This window comes from Oncorhynchus tshawytscha, linkage group LG25, assembly GCF_018296145.1.
Source record: "Oncorhynchus tshawytscha isolate Ot180627B linkage group LG25, Otsh_v2.0, whole genome shotgun sequence".
Classification (NCBI taxonomy): domain Eukaryota; kingdom Metazoa; phylum Chordata; class Actinopteri; order Salmoniformes; family Salmonidae; genus Oncorhynchus; species Oncorhynchus tshawytscha.
In genome coordinates this window covers 8,653,908-8,673,633 of record NC_056453.1, presented here as the reverse complement: position 1 = coordinate 8,673,633, position 19,726 = coordinate 8,653,908, and the positions used below count along the sequence as shown (strand labels likewise).

General features: G+C 43.7%; 1 protein-coding gene across 2 annotated transcripts in view; it reads right to left on the bottom strand.

Annotated features, from left to right (window-relative positions):
- Positions 1-357: 357 nt before the first annotated feature.
- Positions 358-19,726, bottom strand: part of LOC112224749 (rho GTPase-activating protein 44-like) — a 115,669-nt gene continuing 96,300 nt past the window's right edge. The window contains exons 2-20 of one of the 2 annotated variants that reach the window (XM_042305914.1): positions 19,080-19,119; positions 17,539-17,658; positions 17,372-17,448; positions 16,850-16,961; positions 16,573-16,649; positions 15,531-15,642; positions 15,351-15,419; positions 15,084-15,165; positions 14,480-14,607; positions 14,274-14,385; positions 11,530-11,611; positions 11,289-11,369; positions 10,558-10,671; positions 10,227-10,318; positions 9,783-9,963; positions 7,683-7,871; positions 3,994-4,112; positions 3,442-3,813; positions 358-2,370 (exon numbers count right to left, since the gene is read on the bottom strand). In XM_042305914.1, coding sequence (XP_042161848.1) covers positions 2,216-2,370; positions 3,442-3,813; positions 3,994-4,112; positions 7,683-7,871; positions 9,783-9,963; positions 10,227-10,318; positions 10,558-10,671; positions 11,289-11,369; positions 11,530-11,611; positions 14,274-14,385; positions 14,480-14,607; positions 15,084-15,165; positions 15,351-15,419; positions 15,531-15,642; positions 16,573-16,649; positions 16,850-16,961; positions 17,372-17,448; positions 17,539-17,658; positions 19,080-19,119 — 2,314 coding nt within the window. In that variant the 3' untranslated portion in view covers positions 358-2,215. The other variant, XM_042305913.1, reaches the window with a different exon arrangement.

The window sequence follows — 19,726 nt, the reverse complement described above, 5'->3', positions numbered from 1 at the left end:
TTCTTAAAATAAAGTGGTGATCCTAACTGACCTAAGACAGGGAATTTTCACTAGGATTAAATGTCAGGAATTGTGAAAAACTGAGTTTAAATGTATTTGGCTAAGGTGTATGTAAACTTCCGACTTCAACTGTATACATGTGTGTATATAAAAAGGCGAGAGGATGAAATATATACAGTACCAGTCAATAGTTTGGGCACACCTACTCCTACTACCTACTTTGGAATCATGTAGTAACCAATAAAGTGTTAAACAAATCAAAATACATTTTAGATTTTACATTCTTTCCAAGAGTGTGCAAAGCTGTCATCAAGGCAAAGGGAGGATACTTTGATTTGTTTAACACTTTTTTGGTTACTACATGATTCCATATGTGCTATTTCATAGTTTTGAGGTCTTCACTATTATTCTACAATGTAGAAAATAGTCAAAATAAAGAAAAGCCCAAGAGTAGATTTGTCCAAACGTTTACATGGTACTGTATATATTTCATCACCTCGCCTTTTTATATACACACATACACAGAGGCTTCAGTATTTACAATAGTGTTGTGATGGATAAAATATATAGCACTTGAACGTAAGTGCATGAAAGAGCAGCGTTTGTTGTGGCTTCCAAACACTAATCAGTGTTATGGATGGAACGTTTCTAAGGAGACCATAGGTTTGTGTTGGTCATGGGCGGGCCCCTCACCTTTGAACCTCATCACTGGATCATCAGTTTGGAACATTGCTATTATGTGTTGTGGATGTCAATCATACTCCTCTGCACCGTAATCATCGGTATAAATACTTTCAGCACAAAGTATCACATTCCTCATCATCAAATCCTTTATATGGTGGATTCCTCTTACTAAATATGGGGGTATAGGGGACTGAAACAGCAACCGCCGTATATTTTCAATGAGAGCCTATTCTTATTCCCTGTGTGATAGAACATAAACACACATTCTAGCACCAGAAGAAATATATCTATATTCCGGATAACACCCACACATACAAGACCGCACTCATATACACACTTGCTCTAACAAAAAAGCTTTCAATATTGGCTTTCAAACAGCTGAGCAGGCTCCCCAGTGACAGGCTCTTGCCAGATAAGGCTCTCAGGGCGCTCGTTAAAGAAGCTGAGGCTGAGTGCAGAGAGGAGGTATGGTCCCACCCTGCACATTCCACTCATACTCACTTTTCAGCATTCCATTCCTTTTATATAGAATTATTCTGTTTGTTATGTTTCTATGTCCCATTCCCTCTACAGCCTCTCCTATGATAATGTACAATTAAGTACATGCTATACTATAGAATATCTGTATACCGTATTTATAATTCTATATCTGTATACCTATGGTTGTATTCTTATATTATATGACACATATAATATCTCTTGTATCACTTAATATAATATACTCTGAAATGTACAGTATAAACAGTCATTTTAAATAGTAAATACTATATTACCCAGATTTAACTTCCCGTCTAACAGCCAAATGCAATCTTAATCTCCCTTCGAAGAGTGTGATTGGGGATTCAAACTCAAACTGGTCTTGCAGTACCATATATATTTTCTATGGCAGAACTCGCCACTTAATGATGCAGCACATTTCCAAACACATCACACAATTCACAAACACACATTCAGCCAGGAAGGAACAAGGGGTTGCCAGTGATCTCAAAGTACGAGGAATGGTTTAGGATGGCATCAAAAGGATGACAGGGAGAGGAAATCAGAAATCTACTGTCCCTTTCCTTTACTACTACACTCACAAGAGTAGAATCCATTCCACCGAGCAAATTGTTTTCATGTCTTGTATGTGAAGTTAGAGGCAATATTGCAAATGACTCAAATAAGCCAAAAGGAAAGAAAAATAAACACTATTGTTGAAAAAGAAAATTCTTAAAATTGAATGCACCACAGACAGAATCAAAGGAATCCAGTCAACATAAAAACAAAGCATTGTGTCCGATTCTGTGTATCAAAAGTTCCTCCCCCCACAGTCTCAGAGAGAAACTCTCTGGATGTGGATATACTGTATGTATTTTATGTATTCATATATATTTCAGGTTATAAGATGAACTTTGTTTTACAGGGCTGAACCCGGTGTTTGGTCTCTATGGGTGGAGGTGAGGTCTGGAGTGAGTCCCATTGGGTCAAAGGTCAGAGAACGGGTCCTGGGAACAGGCTGGAATAGTAGGGCTGGGGGTGGAAACTCGTGATGTCATAGTATCGTGCTCTCAGACTCTTCCTCTGACTCTGTCTTGGGGGTAGGCTGGACCACCGCCACTGAGTTCCTGTAGGGGACCATCTTAGGCTCATCGAAGATGCCATCCAGTTCCACGTTGATGATGGGGATATCCAGGTTGCAGAAAGAGTCTGAGTGGTCAAAGATCAACATGAGAAGAGGAAAGAAAATAAGAGATAGAGAAAATAAGGGTTGCTTAGAATAAGTCTGTTCCCAGACATGATTAAGTCAATGCTGAATGATGCATTACACACAGCAGGGAGGTGCTCGGGGTAGGTTTGTAATACTGCAAATTTCATGTGAAGAAAGAACACTTGTTCGAGGTGTGGATAACAACAACTCCCCAACAGTGTCCAGTGCAGTCACCACAAACATTAATACTGTATATTTGATCTCACAGTCATGTGAGAATGATGACATCCATTGTGTAACACTTGAAATGGACAACAGGAAGTGTGTGTGTGTGTGTGTGGGGGGGGGGTGACTTTGCAGAGTGTAAGCAAGGGGACAGCGGTGGGATGTGGCATGGTTTCGGGGGAAGAACAGTAAAGAAAGCTTCTTGGGATAGTAAAATGACGTCAATCTTCTGTGTGAAGTGGAGTCAGTGGACGGTCTTTCAGACATATCCACAAGCCATGCATCGCGCCAGTCTCAGCCACCATGCAAAGGGCAACGAAATTGGTTAGTGGTGGACTGGACAATTCAGAGATATATAGATATATACATATGAGACGTCATGTATACAGGTATATACAGAGAGCTGGAGCCATGCAGCTCCACAGTGAGCCAGGATGGCGGACGGTTTGTTGGTTGGAGGGGCGGGAGGGTGAGTACAGTACTGGAATTCCTGCTTACCCTAAAAGGCCCTTTCACATTTAGCCCATATTGAACCATTCGCCTCATACCGCTGTAGGCAGACGATAATAGTAGACAAAATAATGAAAAATATGGAAGAACAAGAGATATTGATTAGAATCTTTGAACCTGTTCCCTGCAGTTTTACACAAAAAGTATCAGTCATTTAAAAAATGACAGAAAAGAGTTCACATTAAAACCACATTAAAACCACAGAGATCCTATTAAATTAATTCTATGATTAAAATGCTGTCAGGCACACTGGAGAATGAGACGCTCCACCTTTACCAGAGATGAGAGTGTATAAGCGGGCTCCTAGTGTGTAGAAACTGCATTGAAGCATTTACCTGTGGACATGCTCTCCCCAGGAGACAATCCATCCAGCAGGACACCACTGTGCTCCAGGGGTTGGGGGCTGGAGCCAGGGGTGCTGGGGGGCTGCGGTGGGGGCAGGCTGGGCCTCTGCCTGGGAGGCTTGGGAGTGGGCCTGGCCTTGGTGAGGGTGCCGGCTAGCGAGGGAGGGGAGGAGAGGGTGGCGGTCTGGGCCTGTCCAGGAGAGCCGATGGTGGCGTAGCCCTGAGGGTAGCCAAAGCCATACGGGGAAGGGGTACTAGGAGGGGTGGGGGACAGGCTGACTGGAGAGGGTTGACCTGTGGACTGGTCAGACATTCCCCCAGACTGAGAGTAGTGCTTAGGTGGGATGGGGGCCAGCTTTTTAGCTGTGGAGAGACCAGACAGAATGCCAAGTGTGAGAGAAAAGCAACACAGATTGTAATTGAGAGGTGACAAGCCAAAACAAAACACTCTGGCTGCTTTGTACATAGCACAGTCTCTCTCAACATGCATACGCATGCCCGCACGCACACACAGACACACACACAACCTTCTTCCATCAGTACCTCTTCTCAGGGTGTGAGGGCTATGTTCAGAAGAGGGCTGTGATGGCCCACCAGAGGGTGCTGTTCCCTGGAATCCCTTCTGTCCAATCACTGGAGAGAGCTCCTTGTTCATTAGAGTACTGGGGAGGCGAAAAGGATATATGAACAACAATATGTCATTTTTTCATAGCATCTTCTTCAGGTAGTGTGTGTGTGTGTGTGTGTGTGTGTGTGTGTGTGTGTGTGTGTGTGTGTGTGTGTGTGTGTGAGACTGTGTGTGTGTGTGTGTGTGTGTGTGTGTGTGTGAGACTGTGTGTCCGTGTTCACTGCCTGTCAGTAAAGCGGTGAACGCCATGTAGCTAACAATTGCCAATCAGGATGAATATATTGACCTTATTCCTGCACATGTCATGACATCCATAGGAATGAAAAAAAAGTGACCACTTTTTTTTTATACGCACTACCAGCTATAATGCAGTGGAGCATAAACCCCCAAAAATCCAAGCCCAAGTCTGTAGGCTTAATAGATTTTTGTTGCCTTTTATGGCACTATGCAGCCAGAATGCCAATGGGTACAGAGCTTGAAGGAAAAAACCTAACCAGTTTATAATAGGATGGGAGTGACAGCTCTCCCAGCCCCAAATTCCCCCTCCTATTGACAGCAGATGAGGATGGGTGATCGGGACTGGAGGGATTTGGAGTTGGGGTGGAGCTATCCAATGAGGCATTTTTTATGGCTGTTGATGTAAAGCCAATGATTGGTTAGGAATCATGCCCAGCCCATCCATATTTTTCACTTAGTCACTCTAAATCCAATTCCTATTCAAAAACCAAACTAGCCAACTACCATCCAAGGCCAACTGGGCCCACTAAAATGACTCATTAACACCCACTATATTCTGCTATCGCTGAGAGCTTTGAATATTGTTTGTTGCTTGGCAACATCCTCCTATAAAATTAAGGTACTAAAACGCTCCAATAGAACAGAATGAGAAAATTAACTAAATGTATAAAACAGGATGTTGGCATATTGGAGGCAGCTCCCTCTCTCTCACTCTCCCGTTTGTCTCCCAATATCCCTCTCTCATCTTGTCATTATGAGCCACTCAGGCCTGTGTGTGTTACGAAGACTGAGTTTGTGTCCAGGTTCTAGGAGTGGCCGGACGATGTGGCATAGTATTTACCCAGTCAGCTTGGCTCCTCTCTCTCGGCTACAGGCACAGGCGGCCCACGGTAGAGGTGTGGACAGGGGAATGTTAGGGGTCTGGGGAACGAGGGACGGGTCGTGTCGGGTTAGCACGAGGGGGGTTTTGATGTAGAGGGGGGAGACGTTAGTTTCTGACGGTGGGGACGCATGCAGAGCTTCGGCCAGTGAATTCTGTTTGGGCAGGTGCAGGGAGCTGGGCTTGGGGTTAGAGTTAATATCAAGCTGCTGTGGGGAGGGAGAGGGAGAGGGGCACGAGGAGGGGGCAGTGGGTGAGGGCTGTAGTTAGACCAGCGTGGGGGAGGTGGGGGAGACGGCCCGGGGGCACGGACTCGGGACCGGGGGCGACAGGGCGCGCGCACTGCGGTGCTCGGGGGTAGAAATGGTGAGGAGGTGGGTAGCAATAGGAAGAAGAGGAAGAAGAGGGGTAAGGGGGAAGGGGCCTCTCCTCCTCCGGAGAGGGGTAGGCATAACAGGAGTCCGACCAAGTGGATGACGCATCATCGGAGCTGTAATGATAAAAATGTAAATGATTTCACAGGGAATTTAATTGTTCTGAGTCAGGAAGAGGCCAATATTGGCACGTTCTTGTTGTGGAACGAAAAGCATTGTATAAAAAATTATACTGTATGTGAGGAAGTCCAGTGGGCCATTCTGGCATGTTCGTGAACACTCAATAACGAGTGCAGTTAAGTGTGAAGGAGAAAAAGTGTGGGTTTTTGTATCAGGGAAGGAATTAGTCAACCAACGTTGAACAGAGACGTATTAAGAGGGTGAGGAGAGAGGTCTAAGGAAATAGAAAAATTGAAAAGAAAAAAGAGCAAAGGAAAAACATTAATACAGGCCATGCCATACAGTATATTCATTCAGCACGAATCCTAAAACTGCTTGACAAATGCAATAATTTTTTCCCCCCATCTTACATGAGCATACCCCATTCATAGACGCTAACTGCCTTAGCGCCTATTGACGATCGTATCTTCTGAACAGGAATTATTACTATTATATATATTTTTTATTATTATATATACTTTTACCCCTTTTTCTCCCCAATTTCGTGTAATCCAATTGTCCCATCGCTGCAACTCCCCTACGGACTCAGGAGAGGTGAAGATCGAGAGCAATGCATCCTCCGAAACACCACCCTGCCAAGCCGCACTGCTACTTGAAACACTGCTCGCTTAACCCAGAAGCCAACCGTACCAATGTGTCGGAGGAAGCACCATCCAGCTGGTGAACGAAGTCAGCTTGCAGGCGCCCAGCCCGCCACAAGGAGTCGCTAGAGCACGATGGGACAAGGAAATCTCGGCCGGCAAAACCCTCCCCTAACCCGGACGACGCTGGGCCTATTGTGCACCGCCTCATGGGTCTCCCGGTCTCGGCCGGGTGTGACACAGCCTGGGATTGAACTAGGGTCTGTAGTGACGCCTCAAGCACCAGTGCCTTAGACCTCTGCGCCACTCGGGAGGCCGTGACCAGGGAATTTTTGTTACAAGCCCCCAATGGTTGCTCTAAACGTTGACACGCATCACTCGTGGTACGGTTCAGGAAACATAAAGAACGTATCTTTCATATCAGCAAGAAATGTTTTTCAAAAAACAAAAGGTTAAATTACACCTTTATAGGGTTAGAGTTCCCACACGGCCATATTTCCATGTGACATCGCTTGTTTACGGAAAACAGACGAAAGACAGAGGGGTGTGCTAATAAGCTATCTGCATCTCCGAACACTTGTGTGTAAACGGAAGACTGAAGCCACAAACGTGTTGTCACTGAAAAATACTGTTGGCTGCAACTGTGTTAAAACCAGTTAAAACAGTAAGTATGTATTTTGCATTTGTGAAATTATTTTGATGTGACATGAAAGTAGAGGGATTTATGTTTCTAAGACCGTTCCGCAATTGAGAATCGATTCAAGTTTAGATGGAGTATTTGGCTGTTTTGGCTTCCAGAGACAAATCGTCTTTAAGCAGAACGTGTAATTGCCCTTGGACTATAAGGAGTACCGTTAGGCTCCTTTAGTCCATGATCAGTGTTAATGAAACCTGCTCTGATAGATAGAAAGGAAAAACATGTATATGGCAAGCTACCTCTGTGATGAGGTGAGCCTTTTCTTTGCTCACATTGTTACAATTTTATGAGTAATGGATAAAAAAAAAGTGCTATCTGAAAAACTAAAAAACTAATACTTTATGTCCTTCTACCGAAAAACAACCCTCTGGTACAACCTGTATATGAAACTAAAAAAGCACAAAAGTTTCTTCAAAGGGCTCTAGAAACTCTGAAGATCAAACACAAGGACAATCAACCACAATGAAAACAACATCACACAAGGTCAAACCAAGTTTGAGATGAAACTGGGCGTTGGTTCACAGAAAGCTGAAGATGATGCATGGGAAAGAGAATTAGAAGACGTAAACAGAAAAAGTAGACAGCGCCGTGTTGATGTCAGTTTCAGGACGCGAGGATTGGGGTAAATTGGAGAGGGGGGGCACAACAGCCTTACCTGGCACGGTCGCTGCCAGCGGGAGGAGGTGTTGGTGAGGGGGACGCAGAGAGCTCCCCCTGCTCAGGTATGAGAGCGTCTGAGGGAGGGAGGGGGGGTTGCATACTCGGGGGCGTGGAGGAGGTTTTACGCACTGACGACGAGCCCCTGCGCGACACCCAAGAAGTGTCCATCACCCTGACCCCCATGCTGCAGTGGGACAGAGACACAGTCAATCAAATACAGTGGTCAGAGGTCAGCCAAGCCCAGGGAGCCTCATCCTGTAGTACTCACAATCGTCAGGACACTCCTTACCGAACAATATGCATAGAAACACTAGGGAAAGGAGACATTTGTAATAATGTGTCACAGTGTGGGTGTATGTATGGTTGGTCACTGTGTGACAAACAACTGTTGGCACCTGTTATTGCCATTAGTACTTGTCAAAGCAAATCAGATGAGTACATCTAATGCCAGCAATTGCAAAGATGCATTTTAAGTAAATAAACTGCACAGTGTGATAACATTGTACACACAGGAACTTGACAGATAGTTGGCAGCACTGTCTGTCAACAGCACTCTGTAGGGAACGCTGAACTATAGGATTACAAGTGTGTCATTTGGACGATAGAATAATCATGACTGGAATACTGACAGACACATGACGACAGAGAGAGGCTTTCTTTCCACAGGTAGTTCAGACAAGAGTAAACAGAGAGAAGAACAGAGTAAGTACAGTACCTTTGAATTTTCCTAACGCTGCTTGGTAGGACAAAAACATCACAATAAAAGGTAAGGATCATGAGAACCTCTGTTAATTGATTCAAAGCATCACGACATGTAGTGTATATCAAAGCAACTGGGGGAGCAGTCGGGTCAGGGTTCGGATCCCAAGATGGAGGATCACCACGTCGAGCCTTCAGGCTTGGATTGCAGGAGGTTATGCGGGATGGAAGTCATGCTGAGAGTAATGAGGTGAGGGATTTGAGGGGTGAAGATATTCCTTCCCAAATGAGGTCTAAGCATGTTCTACCAGTGAGCCAGTTAGGGCAACGTTTCCCCACCGACATAACAAATACCCCAAAATAGCACCAACATACAGGAAGTTACTTGCAGCAGTGGTCAATGTGCTTGTTTAATATTCAGATATTTTTGGAATCAATGACAATCTCACACACCAAGAAAAGAAACAGTCAAGGACATGGCATGACATCTCCCATAGTGCTTTAGAGAAAGGCCCAGAATGAATAAAACCATAACAGAGGTATGGATTTGAATTTGGACATCAAATCTGGGAATGCTACTTCCTCATTGGTCTCAGTTTGTACTAGGGGGCCGAATGCTCCTTGTCCTGATCTTCCTGCTCTATCTGGAGGGGCGTGTGTTTCTAATGAGAGCAGCGCTCTATTGATTGGTCCCAACACAGTCCTCGCCAAGTTTAATTAGCTGGGTTTACGTGGCCCATGAGCTGAGGGGCTCAGACATCTGCTGAACAGGGAGGTCATTTGAAAAGAGAGAGAGAAAACATGATTGACTTGAAACAAATCCTCCGTACAGCACAAGACTGCTTACTGCACCACCATAGACCAACATATTTCACTGAGCTCCCTGTTCTGTCTGTCTGTCTTAGTGCATTTCTATCTGTCGCTCTCACCCAAGATGAAGAATAATTGAGTGACATTCTCTCCACCCCTCTCACACCCAGACTGAACTCTTTACTAAGCTCTCCTTTTCACTGGGTGTACAGCGTTATATTATTATAGAAACAAAAACTATTGACATGGAAAGGTGGCATGATGCTATATCTAAAGGCATATAGCTTTCACAAAACACTCAAACCTCTCACTGGTCGATCAAGCCATCAGCTTTCATCGGCTCATCCATACCTCAAAAGGCCCATTGTCCCCATTAACATGTCAACACAACTATCCTTAATTCTGAACTCAATAACCAATACCACTAGTAATCCTTGTTGTCCAATGGTTCATGTTCCAATTAAGAATGTTCAGCAAGAACATTAAGGGAAGACAGGCGGTTAGGTAGTTGACTTCAGAAAGAGGGATTTAAGAGAGATGGAAAAGATAGGGCAAGAGAGGTACAACACGAGTCGGATCTTCTTACCCATCCTTCTTATAGAATTCTAGCATCATATTGTCAGTGGCCACACTGAGCGGACGTCGGCTCTGGTCATTGTGCTTGCGATCGGAATGGTCCATATCCGGAGAGGGCATGGAGCTGTAGTTGGCGTTGTGGTTGGTGTGGACCGGGCTGCCATAGTTTCCTGTGACATTAAACTCAATCTCTGAGAGAGAGGAAAGCGATAGGTGAGGCGATTACTTTTGTGACAATAAACATGTATCCCGTTATAAGAACTGATTCTTAAAAGTGTAAATAGGTCTCCTACGGCCCCTTAAGATGACTGACTGTCATATTGTATATGTACGAGCAGGTGCCGGGTTTCCATTTACCCACATACAGAGGGTGATACAGGGACATTATATTCTAATGGATGAGATAGGCGGTCGTGGCTTACAGAGGCTGAACAGACACTGTGTCCTCTCTCACCTCCAGGGAAGAACCAGTCAGCGTGCTGGATGATGGGCTCAATGATGCCTACAATCTGCAGGGACACAGTGGTCATCATCTCAGTAATGTTCCTGGATGGATAGAGAGGAAGAGATATGGAGGAGTTAGTTTAATTTGATGAAGAGCGATTGCCAGACAGTGAATTCAATGCAATTGTTCAGCACTGGCAATTATTAACTTGAACCTTGGAGAACCGTTTTATTTCTTTAAGTCACTATCAATGGCCAGGAAATGATTTTTAAAAAAGGTTCTTGATGTATAGTCTCTATGGTATGACTAAATAGTGTGTTAAAGATAGGTGAAGTCCTACCCTTCCTGCGTTGTCCACAGCAGGTTGGGACCCAAGACTATTGCAATATTCCCAGCAGTCATTTTATTGTCATCCTGGTAGTCATCTAACTTGGCGAGGAATTTTATTAAATACCTGAAAAAGAAACAATTAAACTAACAATACGTTTGTTTTTTTCGATCATGATCATTCATGTACTGTATACTGCATTGGCTGACAAATCTCTGAATCCTACAGATTGTTGTTTTCTGGCTCATCTAAGATTAACCGATTGTTTAGACAGAACCCCAGGCAGCTCATTTCAATTGGGCTATGACAAGGACAGGTTTGACAGGTGTTCGCAAAAGAAGACAACCTAAAAATAAGCTCATTAAGTGAGATTCAACGATGACACTGACAAGCACCGGAGTCTGTCAGCCTTTGGATTTCTGTTTCACCCGTACACCCTCTACTCCCACTCCTTTTGATCATACGTCAAGCTCCTGCAACCAATATTCCATGATGCTATCCTTGATCAAGCAGCCAACACAGAAAAACACAGAAAGCACACCCAGTTCTGGCTGCTTAAAGGCTATGATGAACTCTTCACCAGTTCAGTGCAACTGCTGATGTGAAATGAGTAGCGAAGGATAGAAACAGTGAAAGGTGATTGAAACGGAAATCATTTAATGGTCAAGCAAGTGCCAAGAAAGACCAGAGAGTGAAATGGGTGTGGGGCAGAGAAAAAGCGAAACACAGATAGGGCGACTCACTTGAAGTTGTTGCCATTGGCCAGGGGTAGCTTCTCGCAGGCTGTGAGGAGGGCTTGGAGTCTCTTGTCCTGGTCTTGAATGCTGCCAGACAAACCATAAAATAACAGCTTAGCGTGAAAGAGAAACCCCACATCCAATGATCTCATACTTTTCAAGTAAATAAAGAATCAGCAGCATAGAGTAGGAATCAAACACAATGAATAATCAACTAATGGCGGCACCATTACAAACTGATACGGACTTAGAAGCTTGGATCCATTCATCATAAAGTTCAAAGGTCATCAGTGGCTCAGGGAGTTCCCGTAGGTAGGATTTCAAAGCACCTGTTGGGATGAGACAATAGGAGGGTGAGTGAAAGTTAGATGGATAAACAGAGAGGATGAGGGTGGTGTGTGTTTTGAAAAAGAGAGGGAGAGCTTGGAGTAAGAGAGTAAGAAATTGTAAAATGGGCCTAAAGACGTCAGTGCCAAAGGATGAAACACGTCATAAAACACACAGACACAGAAAGATGGAGAAGGGGGGGGGTGTAGGTCTCTAATGCAACTATTTCTCCTGGGGGTGTATTTTATGTGAGGGATGGACCAGGACTTCAGGATGTCCCTTGCATTCTGACGATACAGAGGAAACCACAACAGCTGTGCCACCATACTGTCTGTAGAGTGTACAGTTGAGGTCAGAAGACTACATACACCTTAGCCAAATACATTTAAACTCAGTTTTTCACATTTCCTGACATTTAATCATAGTAAAAATGTTGTGTCAGGTCAGTGGTGGCCAGTTCAGTGGTGTCAGTGGTGGTGTCAGTTCAGTGGTGGTCAGTTAGATCACCACTTTATTTTAAGAATGTGAAATGTCAGAATAATAGTAGAGAGAATGATTTATTTCAGCTTTTATTTCTTTCATCACATTCCCAGTGGGTCAGAAGTTTACATACACTCAATTAGTATTTGGTAGTATTGCCTTTAAATTGTTTAACTTGGATCAAACATTTCAGGTAGCCTTCCACAAGCTTCCCACAATAAATTGGGTGAATTTTGGCCCATTCCTCCTGACAGAGCTAGTGTAACTGAGTCAGGTTTGTAGGCCTCCTTGCTCGCACACGCATTTTCAGTTCTGTCCACAAATTGTATATAGGCTTGAGGTCAGGGTTTTGTGATGGCCACTCCAATACCTTGACTTTGTTGTCCTTAAGCCATTTTGCCACAACTTTGGAAGTACGCTTGGGATCATTGTCCAAATTGGAAGACCCATTTGCGACCAAGCTTTAACTTCCTGACTGATGTCTTGAGATGTTGCTTCAATATAGCCACATCATTTTTCATCCTCAAGATGCCATCTATTTTGTGAAGTGCACCAGTCCCTCCTGCAGAAAAGCATCCCCATGCTTCACAGTTAGGATGGTGTTCTTCGGCTTGCAAGCCTCCCCTTTTTTCCTCCAAATATAACGATGGTCATTAATGGCCAAACAGTTCTATTTTTGTTTCATCAGACCAGAAGGCATTTCTCCAAAAAGTATGATCTTTGTCCCCATATGCAGTTGCAAACCGTAGTCTGGCTTTTTTATGGCGGTTTTGGAGCAGTGGCTTCTTCCTTGCTGAGCGGCCTTTCAGGTTATGTCGATATAGGACTCGTTTTACTGTGGATATAGATACTTTTGAACCTGTTTCCTCCAGCATCGTCACAAGGTCTTTTGCTATTGTTCTGGGATTGATTTGCACTTTTCGCACCAAAGTATGTTCATCTCTAGGAGACAGAAGAGTCTCCTTCCTGAGCGGTATGACGGCTGCGTGATCCCATGGTGTTTATACTTGCGCACTATTGTTTGTACAGATCAACGTGGTACCTTCAGGCGTTTGGAAATTGCTCCCAAGGATGAACCAGACTTGTGGAGGTCTACCATTTTTTTCTGAGGTCTTGGCTGATTTATTTTGATTTTCCCATGATGTCAAGAAGCAAAGAGGCACTGAGTTTGAATGTAGGCCTTGAAATACATCCACAGGTACACCTCCAATTAGCTCAAATGATGTCAATTAGCCTATCAGAAACTTCTATTTTCCAAGCTGTTTAAAGGCACAGTCAACTTAGTGTATGTAAACTTCTGACCCACTGGAATTGTGATACAGTGAATTATAAGTGAAATAATCTGTCTGTAAAGAATTGTTGGAAAAATGACTTGTGTCATGCACAAAGTAGATGTCCTAACCAACTTGCCAAAACTATAGTTTGTTAACAAGAAATTTGTGGAGTGAAAAATGGGTTTTAATGACTAAGTGTATGTAAACTTCCGACTTCAACTGTATGTGTAGGCATGGCAGTGTATGTGTCTATCTGCACTTGATAAACACATTAAATGCAAAGCAGTTTGAATCCCTCCAGGGAGCATCTTTACTATTGCTGACCCTGTAAAACAATAGATGTCACTGCACCTATGTGACAATAAAACATTTAAAAAATGTTATTCACTTTGTTAGAAAGCGCTATGCTGTTGACTTGATTCTGATATGTTTAAACTGGGTGAAGTGGGACATGAATCAGCCTTGGTACTACTCTCCCCTCAGGAGAGGGTTGCAAATGGGCTTTCCTTTTGGTGCTGGTTCTGTGTATCAAACTGGTTGACATGGAATCAATAGAAATGAACTGTATGTTGAAAATGTAATATAAAGTTATATAGTAAGAATAATCAAACTGCCTTACCGTGTTTGTGAAAGTACTTAAAGAATAGCCTCTTTTTTTCAAAGAGGTTTCTTTTCAAGGCTAACTCAGGGTCTGTGTATTCACAGGTACTCACACAGCCAGGATCATAAGAAGGCTGTGTATAAGACAAGACCTAAGTTGAAGTTCTTAGGTTGACAGGGAGCCCATGATAACCCGAACGGACTAGGGGCAGGATTCGGAACGATCTCCGTGAAAATGTCAGGGGCCATGATAATACAGTGCAGAGTGAAATGAAGTGAGGTATTTGGGAGTGTTGGGTTGCCAACTCACCTGCGATGGCGTGAGGGTCTGCAGAGTACTCCTGCACGTCCATCACCCCACAGTCTAGAGACGCCTTGAGCTTCTTCAGTTTGGAGGCAGAGGGCGCTACTCTGAACAGGCCCTAGAATGGGACAGGGACACAGGAGATTAGGCTAATCAGTATGTTGTCACTTGGTAATGGGAAGACATACTGATAGTGTGGAATACACACTGACCTCTTCCTGCATGCCACACTCCAGCAGCATGGTGACACAGGCTTCGACGGGGAAGGCAATGTCCCGCCCGCTGAGGGCAAGGTGCTCCTCTAAGGGTTTCCCATAGCACGGCTTTTCCACCCAGGTCTCTGTCAACCCCAACAATCACAGCACCAAGGTTACACAGCAGGTTAATCGGATTATTATTAAGGTTGCCTCATACATACATATATATATATATAATATATATATATATAGCTTCTGAGCAGTCCCTATTGACTTTAAATTATACATAAAAAGTTAACGAAAAGCATACTGCAACCACAGATATGGGTGCATTGTGAATATCAGGGTTGGGTTCAGTTCTATTTAAACTACAGAAATTCTGTGAGTTAATTGAAATTCCATTCATGAATTGAAACGTCTTTTCAAATTCTTTTCAAATTCAAATTCACAAATTTAATGTCTATTAATCTCCAGAACTGACTAAATTTAAATGGAATTGACCAACCATGATGAATAAAGAGAAGATGTGCTCCAGTGCTCCTACTGCAGGGTTGAATGAGGACAGAGATGGCATAATGTGTGTGTAATAATGAGTGAGGCACTGGGCAGACAGACTCACCCTGGTGGGCTTTGATCTGAGGCAGAATATTCTGAAGGAGCTCTAACGACTTCCTGTGGTACTCTGCCTGCACCTCTATCAACTACAGAGAGAGAGAGAGAGAGAGAGAGAGAGAGAGAGTAAGAGAGAGAGAGAGAGAGAGAGAGTAAGAGAGAGAGACGGGAAATAGAGAGATTAGTATATTTTCTATGTCCTTGTTTGTACTTCAATGAAGACATAGTGAAGACATAGTGAAGACATATTAGAGAGAGACCGTTCAGCCCTTACTGTCTGAAAGTAGCTTGCATAGTCAATTTCTTTGGCCACAAAATTGTACATGTCTGCTGATAATTGATCCTGGAAAAATACAAAAGGGTAACTTCAGAAAATAAACAGCAATTTCAGAGAAAACATATTGAGGAGCGTTAGAAAGAGAACGAGAGCGAGGAAAAGGAGATGTAGACTGACTCGACAGATCTCCATTCGATTGGCTGCCTCTTCCATCTCTTCCCTGAGGTGCTCGCCCTTGGCCCCTGGCTGCACGTTGCTGGACATACCAGACTTGGAGGACTGGTGGAACCTGAGGGGTGGAGGGGAAGAAAGAGGGGGGGTTACACATCCTATGTAAACATATAGACATCCGCTGCTTCCCAATTCTCTATCGTTATGCCCTAAGTGTGCACTTGTTCACTTCCCAGTCTGTCTGTGTCTGTCTATCTGTCTGCCTGCCTGTCCTTCTGTCTGCCTTCCTCTCTCTCCTCTCTATCCTACCCACTTGTCCATAGTATCTCTCCCCCTCTCTCTCTGGTTTATTTGTATGGGTCTGAGAGGTTTGAGTCACAGAGCAGAGATAATGTCCACTGCTGCCAAGGGAGCTCAATGCACACAGCAGGGTGATGGGGAAAAAACGTGACACACATTTGGGTCAGCAGAAGAAACTGCAGGAGCTCTGTGAGGAAAATGCACTACATTTCCCCAATGTCTTGGCCCCTAATGTGTGTGTAATATGTATGGGTCAGACTCAGCACAGAGGCAAAGGCTGTGGTTGCAGTCTATCCCTGAGCCACAGTCCTGAATACGGGAAGGGCATTGGAGAGATACTGAGTTATGCTGGAAGCATGACTGTAAAAGGAAATCCTGGTAAAGGAAAGAAGATCCATGGAGAGCCAAAGTGAGGTGGAGAGCCAAGGTGAGGTGGAGAGCCAATGTGAGGTATATATTAATAAGGTGAAGGGGTATGATGAGGTGAGTATTTGAGGGGAGGAGAATGTGGCCACGCCTATATCCTCACTGTAAAATATGGGCGATCAAACAGTGACGTTCATGTGGAACGCTGTAATGAGGTCCGTTCACAGAGGATTGAGTTTCTCTCTGTTTTGGAAACGACGGGCAAATCACGAATCCTTTTTTACACACAGATACACACAACAAAAGCACCTTGAAAATCACACAGAGACTCCTCACATACTGACACAGACACCCACACACACTGTCAGTCAGCAGCTCGTACCTTGTGCGTGCCGAGTCCATGTCCAAAACCAGTTTTGCTAAATGTTTCCTTTGTTTCTGGATGTTGGGGATTTCCACCTGAGTGAAATCACATCATAAAACAAAGACACTTTACTCTGGTTTGTTCTGTAGTGTGAAAGATTGGATAGAGACACTCGGGCATTGTCATAGGAATCATGTTCTCACAGCTTGTGTAGCTTTGTAGGTGAGATAAATTTGCAGTGGTGACGTTCATGACCGTGGTACAGATGATGGTTGTTATGGTCTACAGTAAGTACCTCTGCCAGTTCGTATAGGGGTTCCACCACGTCTCTCTCAATGGTGAACTCAAACAGGATGAGCTCCAGAGCCATCTTCTCCTGTGTCTCACCACACAGCTTCAGCATCTTCCTGCAACCGGCCAATGAGAGGCCAGAGAAAATAGCATATAGCCAATTAGAACACAAAACGAGACCAGACCTCATTTCACTAGAAATTGTGTGGTATTATTGTATGTGCTATCACTATGGCAAAGTCCACACCTTCACAATAATGGATAAAAGTGTTATATGCTGTTAAAATTTGCTGATGCAATACAATAAAGAGCTCAGTCTTCACTAGCAATGACCGTAATAATCGCTCTGCTGTTGATCATGTGTCACCCAGTGAACGGGCCTGGTTCACTGGGTGACACTTCCACGTTTTCCATGTCAGCACACTTTAAAAAATCCCATGACGGATGTGGCAGATGATCATTCTGTAATTAAGGAGATTAATGTATGTGTGTTAGTGTATTTGTGTCTGTTTGTGTGTGCACTCACCCCAGTAGCGAGTCGTCACCCAACACTGCTGCTCCCTCCACCAGACATTGTGCTAGTGTTGTGAGGGGTAGCTTTTTCTACACAGAAAATAGAACATGTACCACACTCTACTGTCATATCAATGTCAGCATTACAAGAAGGAAAAGGAAAAATACAGGCAGACTCACCGAGGGCGATCTGACAGATCTCTTCTCCACATCCACCCCCTGTTGGCCCTGCAGACAGGCGGTCAGCTTCTTGTGGGTGCTGTGGGACACCTGCTTGACCAGCTCCAGCCGCTTCTCCACCTGATGGACAGACAGTAGGACAGGGCTCAGTAAGCTGGGCATCTCTCTACAGACAGACACACAAACACACACACACACACACGTACACACACACGTACACACACACGTACACACACACACACACACACACACACACAGGTAATCTGAAGTGTGCCAAGTAAGTGTGCTCTTTGAGACTTAAGTGTTCCCTACACAGCTACACTCATCCAAAATCCATCCAGTGGAACCGATGTCACATCCCTTGACAACTTCATTCATCTGTAGCAATTATAGCCAGTAGCCTAGTCTGGGCACCAGCCTTTTTAGCTAACATAACATTCCAATCCTGCCGTTTGCCAAATGACAGGAGTGGCAAGAACTGGAATGTAATAGCTGAACAGAGACGGCAACCAGGCTCCCTCAGTAAATCAGAGGGATGTTCAGACTCTGTCTCCCATTGCTGATGAATTTTGCCTTGGGGAATTCGACACTCATTTCACACATAGCATACTCTTAGGGATAGAGATTCACATTCAGGATAGAGGTATGACCTACTTGCAGTTCACACACACACACACACACACACACACACACACACACGTCCTAGACCTACAGTATCAGCAAATGTTTGGACAAACCTACTAATTCAAGACTTGTCTTTATTTTTACTATTTCTACGTTGTAGAGACGCAGAGTAGGTGATGCGATGATCTCCGCATGTGTGGTTCCCACCGTGAAGCACGAAGGAGGAGGTATGATGGTGTGGGGGTGCTTTGCTGGTGACGCTGTCTGTGATTTATTTAGAATTCAAGGCACACTTAACCAGCATGGCTACCACAGCTTTCTGCAGCGATACGCCATCCCATCTGGTTTGCGCTTAGTGGGACTATCATTTGTTTTTTAACAGGACAATGACCCATCACACCTCCAGGCTATGTAAGGGCTATTTGACCAAGAAGGAGAGTGATGGAGTGCTGCATCAGGTGATCTGCCTCCACAATCACCCAATTGAGATGGTTTGGGATGAGTTGGACGGCAGAGTGAAGGAAAAGCAGCCAACAAGTGCTCAGCATATGTGGGAACTCCTTTAAGACCATTGGAAAAGCATTCCAGGTGAAGTTGGTTTAGAGAATGCAAAGACTGTGCAAAGCTGTCACCAAGGCAAAGGGTGGCTACTTTGAAGAATCTCAAATATAAAATATATAAATATAACATTTGTTTAACACTTTTTTGGTTACTACATGATTCCATATGTGTTATGTCATAGTTTTGATGTCTTCACTATTATTCTACAATGTAGAAAATAGTACAAATAAAGAAAAAACATTGAATGAGTAGGTGTGTCCAAACATTTGACAGGTACTGTATATTAGGCCTTTATAAGCACACAAACACACACATAAATGCACACACACAAAATTACATTTTTACTAATTTCTTACTTGTAGAAGGTCTTCGCTTAATACTTCTGTTTTTTCAGCTCTGCGATGAAGATGAAGAAACAGAGACGATTAGGGTGGAATGGGGAATTTGGGGAGACATTATATTACAAGTTATCGTGGGAATTGGTAAATGTATGCACGTACCGATGAATCAACGTAATTAGAGAGCATTTTAATTTGGATAATTCATTTCCCTGATAATCCCTTGACCTAACCATATATCAGGAAGGTTAACTTTACTAAACAGTGTGCTAAAGAATTTTTTTAAACATTCTTCTGAGTAACAGCCATTTGGCTGCCTTATAGAACAAACTAGGCCAAGCTCCATTTGGGACATTTATGGTGTGTAGTGAATAGAAATCTGACATATTACGTCACCCACTCCCTCATCACTCACTGTCACAGAGTATTGCTCAATACTGTACAACAAACATAGTTTTTTGGTTTACTTTAGCTAAGTTGCCATTATAACGGAGAATGAGGTTGCTAAGATCACTAGGATGAGCATGAATGTATACTTTCACTAAGGTGAATAAACAAAATAACCCACTGAAGGTAGAGTAATAAATAAATTAAAAATCACAAACATATGGCATTTTCATGTGCTGAGCTAACCATATACCAGGAATGTTCACTTTACATTGGGG